Below are 9,483 nucleotides of genomic sequence, written 5' to 3'. Positions count from 1 at the left end.
GGCCGAGCATACCACGTGATCTAACCTAATTCAAAATTGAAAGCACCAAAATACAATTTAGATCTATAAAGTGGGATTTGCCATTCAATCCTCCATAATTCATGATTAACAATTTAGATGCAGAGACACAGCTAATGAAAGAAGATTTGGTTGGTGCTATTCAGTGGCTCACTTGAGTTGCCTTTTTAAAATCAGAGTTTTGTTTCCATTGAATCCAAGAACTCTTCATAAAATAGAGAAATACATATATCAAAGGAATTCGGTAAAAGTTGGTTAAAAATAAATGATCTTACAACAACATTTTAAATCCTTTAATGATTTAAAGAAAGGAAGACATATAACACTGAATGCTAAACAGGTCTTTTGAACCTCTCTTGGGAATTTAGATAGATATTGAATAGTAGATATATATTTATATATTTTACATTTTGCATGTAGGCCAGAGCTGTCTAAAATATCTCTTCATAGTAGGCTATAGGAATCTATCAGGAGATAGAAGAAAATAATTTCTGAGAACATTCTCAGTTTATCGGAGTCTTTCTTTCTGCTTTGACAATCAGCAGGGATCATAAATTTGAAGCAAATCGTGGCTTTTCTGCCTCTGGGTCTGTAGTTAAGACTGAGGAAGCCTCTCTCGGAAGAGCAGCTGCTGGTGGAGGGGGTGCGGGAGGGGCTCCTCGGTTGGGGGGAATGGCTCCCGACGACATCTGTCGGAACAGGGTGACTCGCTGGGGGACCGTGCCCCGGGCCCCCGCCTGAAGGCTCGGGCCGTGAACAGCCGTCACGGGCTGAGGGATGGAGGCCAGGGACTCGCCCACAGTGGGATGAGGTCTGGAAATGAGAGTGGAAACCTCATGGGGCAGCGAGGGCTGCGAGGCCGACAGGGGCCTGACCTCTCGGCTCAGGCTGGTGTTGTGGAGCGCCTGGGTGCTCCTGTGCACGTCGTTCTTGGGCGTGGCGCTGCCGGGCGTCTGGGGCTGCGGGGGCTGCTGCGGGGGCTGCGGGGGCTGGGGCTGCTGGAGCTGCTGCTGCTGCTGCTGCTGCGTGAGCGACAGCTGGGAGGCGGTGGGGGACGCGTAGTGGAAAGTTCGAGTGGCCAGCGGGCTCTGTACCGGCGGGCTGCAGACCGCAGTGGTGTAGGAGCAGGGTGACAGGATGGCTGACGGCTGGGGGGTCTGTGTGCTGGGGCTGGGGGAATGCAGGTTGCTGTGGGACAGGCTGGTCGCTGTGTACACCGGCGGAGACTGCGTCCTCATGCGGGAGGTCGGAGTCGTGGTGGAAGAGGTGGCATTCAGGGCTGTCATTTGGGGATAACTGATGGGAGCGATTGCCTGCACCATCTCCCGGTCGTGTTTCACGATCTGCTTCAGGATCTCGTTCTCCTGATTGTTGAAGACGCCGGTGTTCAGATCCTTCTGGAACTTTTGCAGAAGAATTGAATTTTTCTTTCCTGGCGGCGAAAGAAAGACAGGCGCTTAGAAGGCCTACAAATGACTGATGACAGGCCCCAGTGAGAGTGGCTCCTGAAAGCGGAAGAATGCCAGTGTTTCCTGGAAGAGGCTTAAAAGCCAGGTACTCACCTTCAGAGCCAGACAAAAAGATGGCTCCTGCCCTTCGCACTTCCGGTATCTCTCTGGGAAATCTTACCTTCTGCGAGTCAAGTCGAGAAGCCTGTAATCTGGCAAAAACCACCTTACAGAAGAAAGGGAGATATCTGACGCGAGGGCTACTTTGAAGAGTGGCAAAAGAAAGGGCATGTGGACCAGGACGGGTCTGGAAGCAAAACGTCAGTTTAAAGCTACTTGGTCAAGAAAGGACAATAGACACGCACACTATGGCAGGTACTCTACAAAAGGCCTTAGGTGGATGTATTTTATTTAATCCTCAACTCTTGCAAGTAGCTGTGTTTACAATGCGATTTCACCCAAAAGGAGAATGGGATATGGGAAGGTTAAGAACAGTGTCCAGGAAAACATGACTAGTAAGTAACCTGACTGGGGAAGGAAAACAGCAAATCTGATTGTAGATCCTTACCACGGACAACGAACCAGCTGCACCTGTGTCAATGTGAGCTCTTTCTAGAAAAGCTGTCTCTCAAGCCGCATCTTACTCGCTGAACAAGATGCTGCATTTTACTAAGATCTTTAGGTGATTCTCATGTGCAAGTTTCAGGCACACTGTTGCGAGTCCTTTGCTTTTGACCAGTGCCCATGCCAGTGCGTACATCCGTATTTTTCTCATCCCTGGACCTTTAAAACATAATGATTTTCATCTGTACCCTACCAATTAAATCAGAATAGCCAGACATGGGGGCAGACTTCAGTACTTTAAAAGCAAATTTCCTCAAAGGAGTTTTATGTACAGCCAGGTTGAGAACCACTTCGTAATCTTTCCTTTTCTGAAGTGTCTTTGTGAGGATTAAGGGGACAGTGTATGGCAAGCTTTCAGTTCCCTTGAGGACCTCAGTAAGCATTACCTCTCCTTCCTGCCATTATCCTTAGAGTGCTTTGCAGTAAGGAGACATTCCCTGGCAGAATATCAATAGAATCAAAATTAGATGAAGAGGGGAAAATCAGTAACTTTTGGTGACATCACTGAGAAAATAATACCCAAATAAATATCATAACTGAAAAGAGAATCCGCTTTGCCATATTGCTAAATAAAGTTAGAGTTAGAAGGACGATTTTTTAATGGAAATATGTGTTATAATTTACTTGGCTGCTGGAAAACTATCATTTTAAGTGATTGCCAAAATAAATACTTGTCTCTCCTTACAGAATTGTTCTAATTTTGTAAAGAACAAAAACTCCTATATTGGTAATAAATATAATGCTTATTTGGCATATTGTCTTAACTACATATGGTGTACATTTATAAGCAGTTGCCACAAAATGGAAAAGGGAAATATTTCTTTGTCATCATGTGAATAGTCAACGTTTTGTAATGTTACTATCTGTGAACTTATAGAGAAATACTCTATTTTTTAAAGTACTGTTAGAATTTTATAAGGATCAAAACTGCAATGGCTTGGTGCTTATTAGCAATTTTATTGCCTATATTATTGACTGCAAACTTTCTTATACAAATTAGTTGGAATAAGTGAGATGAAAGTGAAGCTGTCGCAGATTAACAGAAATTCTCTATTAAAATATCGTGATTTATTGCTTTCTCTAAAGATGTCTAGCTGGCTTAGGAAAAACCTCATGTGCTCAGATATCAGTCTCTCGCTCTACCATGAGCAGTCACAAACCACAAAAAGGGTATTTTCAAATGAAGTCAAGATGCTTTCAGGAATACCCACTTTTATGGGCACTGTCTCTCTCCACACTGTGTCCTGTTACGGGTCTGAGTTGTCAATATGAATTTCTACTATGTGTGTTTTGTCTAACGATAATGTCCAAATACTACCTTTACTTCTCCTAACCTAATTTCAGACTCTTATGCCTCTGTCATCCCACTTATATGGAAGGAAAGAAAGACATAATGTGCGGAAGAAAAGCTGACATAAGACTACATCCTTCAAAAAGCCTTACCTTTAATGAGAATGAAGCACCTGTTTACTTCCAAGTGATCCCAACCCCATCACCTTTGAGATCACGGATTCCTTCATCCCTCCCTACCACCTCTCTTCAAGAATATTCGTTGTGTACTAGGTACTGTGAATGTAATAGTGAATTAGACATGTTCTCTACATTCACAAATCTTAGCATTGTTAGAGCAATTACAATAATAAAGGCAGTATTGTGATGGAGGAAATTCCTAGGCGGGGATGGGAGAACATACCTAGGATATTCAGCCGCGTAGCGGTGGGAGGTAAGGGGAGATTTCTACAGGGAAATGATATCTATACTGAAAATTGTATAGATTATGAAAATTGAGTAGAGTGAAGCGGGGGCAGGGCAGGGTAGGGTGGGGGAAGAGGATTTAGGTGTAGAGAGTAAACGCTTACTACCTTCTGATATCAGAATGTTCCAGCATATTTTAGGAAGCTAATAGCAAGCCAATCTGATTTAACTTTACTATAGCAATTATTCAAACCTTTAAACTAGTGTAACTAGTAAAGTCTAATTTATATATTCTTATTTGAGAGCAGAGAAGACTTTAAGTCGATGTTTACAAAGTAAAGCATCTATGTAGGGCATTTCTATCAAGGTTTTTCCTGCTTGAGTCTGTATTACAAACATTTCAAGAAGCTTCTACTGAGACAATTAAAACACAAAAGTTTTCAGTTCTCAATATATAGATAAAAGTGTAAAGGTGATACGTAAAAATTTTTTAAAAACCTTGTAGCAAAATTTGGTTTGTAATATAGACTCATACTATTATAATTTTAGTTCTATTTTAGTGCTACCTAAAATTTTATCATTGCTTTTTACCTGAAGATTCAAATTGTATTGGCATCACTGGGGAAATCAGACTGAGCAGCTAGTAAAAATAGAGATGATTAAATAAATCCAGAACACTTAAGAAGAGAAAGTTAGATAGTAGAAATAGGGCTAGAGCTAACTGCTATTTCTATGCTAATTAAAAGGCAACCTATGATAGCATTTAGGACTTACAATTGCAAACATATATCAGTCCACTAGAGTATAACCTAATTGTACATGTAAAAGATAATAAAACTGAAGAGAATACCTATCCGATCTAGTCGGTCAATGGCAACCGTCTCAAAGGCTCTCCGCATCATTGGATATTCCTCCAGGACCTCATTGAAATTGTCCACGGATAGTGAATAAAGACGACAATATGTATCAGCTCGAACACTGGCAGTGCGGCGTCCCTTGGTAAGCAAGCAAATCTCTACAAAAACAAGAAAGAAAGATTTGTTTGGTCATTTTCTTTCCAAGACCACTGAGACCTACAATTAAAAAAAAAAGTCTCATGGTGTGATCAAGCAATGATTGGCAACATTTTCTTTAAAAAAAATTTTTTTTATTGTGTATTTATTGTTGAGAGAGAGAGAGACAGAGTGTGAGCGGGGGAGGAGCAGACAGAGAGGGAGACACAGAATCCAAAGCAGCCTTCAGGCTCTGAGCTGTCAGCACAGAGCCCAACACAGGGCTTGAACTCACAAGCTGTGAGATCATGACCTGAGCTGAATTCAGACGCTTAACTGACTGAGGCACACAGGCACCCCGGCAGCATTTTCTCTTTTATCAGTAAATTCCTCGTGACAAAAATATCCAATTAATAATATGCAACCTTAAAATAATATTGTTTTTTAAACAATTAAAATTTTTAGTTCAAATGGAAAGCTGAAACAGATTTATCTATCTCTCAGCTGTCCTTCCAATGCATCTGAAATAATAAAAGTGTAGAAAATGGAATCATAAGTCCACGGTGGAGTTAAGTATTGGAAAAAACTGTAATCAGACAAGATTTTTATAAAGTTTGGAAGGCAAAAAGCAGATCATAACATATAGACAGAAACCAAAGTGAACCCGAGCATTGGTCTAGAAAGTCCTATGATCAAGAAAAATGACCACGGGTTCAGATGGATGTGTTTCAGGTGTGCCATATGTTGTTGGCATATTCCCAATGAGATCAGTGTAAAAAGCTATATACCAAAGGAATAGAGTGGCTTTCTATTTCAAGAGTTTCTCAGAAGAATTCTTTCTTGAGAATTAGATTTCCAAAATGTGGTAAGCAAACATTTGCAAATCCGGATTCCCTTATTTGCTAGTTAAATAGATCTATAAGTGGTAATTTTCTATTTCATTTCCCCAAGTTTATTAATTAAACTCTATAGACTTTGATCTAAAAAAACCCAGAAACAATTAAAAAATTTAGTTTCAAGGTAACCCATTTGAAAAAAGAAATGGCAGAAGTATTTCTGAAACGCACAGTTTCCTAACGTAAGGATGAAAGGGGTCTAAATTCACACTCTTCAATAAGGTCAGTTCATGTTGATAAACATTGTGAATAAATTATGTGGTAGGGATTATGTACTTGATGTTAAGGCTAGAAATATGAATCAAACATAATGTCTACTTTTGTGTTACTTATACGATGATGGTTAAAAAAAAGGAGTTAATCTTAAGAGTTCATTTAAATGCAATCTGGTGAGAACAACAATACAGACTGTGGGCATTCTGGAAGTATTTAGAAACACATCTGAACCAATCTGGGAAGACAGAATTTTAGGAAATGCCACCTAAACAACCAGTTATGCTGTTGTTCATGCTGGTAACATGTTATAAATTTAATAAATAATATTGTGGAGTGTTCATGTGTGTGTGTGTGTGTGTGCGTGTGTGCGTGTGTGTGTACTAGGTATATGTAGAAAGATGGATCTATATTGGTCAATATTTAAGCATAAATATTATCCTACTATGGAATTTGCTGGCTACTCTACTCTAAACAATGAAATAAAAGGTTTAAACAACTGAAAGTTTATGTTATCTCAGTTCTGGAGGCAACTCAAAACTCTTCAGCCATTATCTCTTGGCATCTCCTCAGTAATTTCTTAGTGAAAAACCGAACAAATGAAGGTGTATTGATTCATGAGCAGGAAAAATCACTGGTCAGTGTGAAAATCACTTCAAAATAGTCCCTTCTTTTAAAGCCTCTGTAGTCTTTGTTTCTACCATGAGTAACACAAAAAATGCCACACACTTAGCAATGAAAAAAGCAGACCTTCTGATCATTAAAGAGTCTTAGATTTCATGAATTTCCAAATTCAATATGTGAATGGAGCAGTTGCTTCTAATATTAAGTCATTTTGGAGATCCACTTATTGAGGGAAAAGAGTCCTGTGTTAGGTGTTACAGAGTTTTTCTGTATTTACTCTGAGTGGGTGTCTATTTGGGTTTGGGCAAAAAACAGAGAAAGAAAATACAATTTAGTCACCTGTATCTCATACTATCCTTTAGGTTAAGAAATTATGTGTATATTAATTTATCACTATTTTTATTTTCTTGTATTGGATTTTATAATCACTTCTTAAATATCACTTATCTCCTTCATTGGCTTTAGACATTTTAAAGACAGTAACTATACAGTAACATTATTGTATCCCTCCCAGCAACTGCAACCTTGAGTTTTGAGCCCAGGGAAAATTATTTTAAAATGTTTATGAGTATGTAATGATAGTGGACAAACCCAAGGCCCACATTAAGTTCTATTCTTAAGTTGTAGATAATGTAGCATTAGTTCCCCTGTGAGGTATCTCCCCTTTGTAATAGAACTGGCTAAATGATTTATGTACCTTCTTTAGGCAACAAAACATATCTTTGCAGGTTTTGTTCAATGTCTATAATGAAGAAATTATTTAGAAGGTATGGTAATATTTTCTTCAGTGTAGATAATGTCTTTACTCATTAGGTAGAAAATTAACTTGCTTTGGGGTGCTCAGATTGATTTCACACAAAAAGCAAAATACACAATGAAATAACATTGAACTCCCAAAGAACAAACCAAGTTCATTTTACAGAGATGTAAGCTTTTTAAAGAATCCTATGGCATATTTTCTAGACTGTGTTGATTGTTCCAATCTTTCTGCTTTTTTTTTTCTTGCTTATTTACTCTTTGAGACCTCGACTAGGAATTTCCCAGTGGTGCAATCACTGTTTTAAAGTGTTTTGCACTGTTTTAGTGCAAATCTACTTGGAAATAAGTCCCTTTGTCTGGATACAAATTTCTAAATAATAATCAAATAATCAAATAAAACAAGTATGAGTTCTTGGCATATTTTAATTCTGTATGATTCTCTTTTTTTCTTTATAGGGTACTTTATTTCACCTACTGAAGAGGAAAAGTGACAGCAATGCTCCCCCTCACAGGCAGATTGGAAAACTATTTTCAATTTCAACATTATAAAGAGTATGTCCCAGGAAATAAAATTTGACCCACCACCCACCAAATTAAAAATATACTTTTAATAAACCTTAGGGTATGAGATACATCAACTACTCAACGCTATTTTTGCTGCCATTAGTTAACCTTGATCATATGTGTTTCAGTCTATCTGACATTACTGTCACCTATATGAAGTCATTTTATAAGGTAGGGCAAATGGTGTCAACAATTTTGCAACTCAGAAACATTTCCCTGACCCTTAAAACAGAATTTGACATTGCAGTAACACAGGGACTTAGCAGGAACTTATGACCGAGATTTGTAAGGTAAACGTTTAATTTGAGTTTCTAGAATTTACGGGAAAATTTGTACTTGGTTGCTCACAGTAACCTAAGCAGGAAGCTGCTTCCTTTTTAAAGTATTCAATATCATGAAATAAAAGTCATTCACTATTGTGTATCAGAATACTAATTTCCTATAAATTACTTAGGCTTCTAATCCAGTGCCTCATACAATGTGCAAAAGGAAGTATCACTTTTTTCATTTTCTTTCTATATTTGTATTTGTTATCTTTCTATATTTAGTGGTAGTAAACTAGTAAAATATCACGTCTTATGGCATAGGAGGTGGTAACATCTGGCTGAAATCAATCTGCATATCAAGCTTGGCTAGGAGAAACATTTCAGCTCTCAGATGGATTTGAATAGGAATCTAGGGAATTTGGAATAGAATAGAACATTAAATCGATGTAAATTTGTATTTTGAAATGTTTCACATCTTTTACAACCTTTTGAAACAGATTGGATATAATATCTCTCCAATTTCCGATATTATAAAGGAATAATTATGCATATAGATTATATTATGATAGTCTCATAACTAGAATATCCAATTTTGCTTTATTTTCTAAAGATACAACTGATCATTTCAGTTCTCATAGACACAGTCATATTTATATAATTATTAGCATCTTCTACCACTGGCCATGCTAATTGTGATTTGTATCATCTAAAGTTATTGCTTTTCCAAAAAAAAAGTCTTAGCTCTCCCCCCATATGTTTGGTCAATACATCTCTCTTAAAGCATAGAAATTAGGGTGATCACCCCTGGCTCTGAATATCGACCTGTAGTGGCATCTCAGACAAGATGAGCATTGGCAAAGTTGTTACAAGGATTAACTAAAAGAGTGCTTACAAAGTGCCTGGCACAAGCCTACCACAGTGCGGACACTCTTAAAACATGAGTCCTTTCCTTTCCTTGTTATGTTCCCTCTCCTCTTGCTGTATTTTTTTTTCCCCTTGTGATTTTGACTATATCTGCTGAAACAAGTAGGTAACTGTTTCATGTATCAAATAACTGTTCAAATGTGTAAAATATATTTATCATTTCCCATACCTTTGTAAGTAACCTGTTTTTTACATGTTTATTTATTTTTGAGAGACGGAGAGAGAGCACAAGTAGGGGAGGGACAGAGAGAGAAGGAGACACGGAATCGGAAGCAGGTTCCAGGCTCTGAGCTCTCAGCACAAAGCCCAACGCAGGGCTTGAACTCACAAACCGTGAGGTCATGAACTGAGTCAAAGTCGGACGCTTAACCGACTGAGCCACCCAGGCGCCCCAATAATCTGTTTTTAAACTAATCATCCCAATTCCTTAGACTCTTCTCAGGTGAGATGGTTTCACACC

At 38.4% G+C, this 9,483-nt stretch overlaps 1 protein-coding gene across 1 annotated transcript in view; it reads right to left on the bottom strand.

Annotated features, from left to right (window-relative positions):
* Positions 1–566: 566 nt before the first annotated feature.
* HCN1 (hyperpolarization activated cyclic nucleotide gated potassium channel 1) overlaps positions 567–9,483 on the bottom strand; it is a 386,678-nt gene continuing 377,761 nt past the window's right edge. Inside the window, exons 7-8 of the mRNA XM_047073732.1 lie at positions 4,636–4,800; positions 567–1,450 (exon numbers count right to left, since the gene is read on the bottom strand). Coding sequence (XP_046929688.1) covers positions 567–1,450; positions 4,636–4,800 — 1,049 coding nt within the window. The remainder of the gene's footprint in view (positions 1,451–4,635; positions 4,801–9,483) is intronic.

The sequence above is a fragment of the Lynx rufus genome, unplaced genomic scaffold, assembly GCF_022079265.1.
Source record: "Lynx rufus isolate CCGP_SWC_20201006 ecotype Redwood Valley unplaced genomic scaffold, mLynRuf1.p SCAF_1, whole genome shotgun sequence".
Lineage (NCBI taxonomy): Eukaryota > Metazoa > Chordata > Mammalia > Carnivora > Felidae > Lynx > Lynx rufus.
Note: the sequence above shows the minus strand (reverse complement) of the source record. Positions and strands in the feature narration are given on the sequence as shown.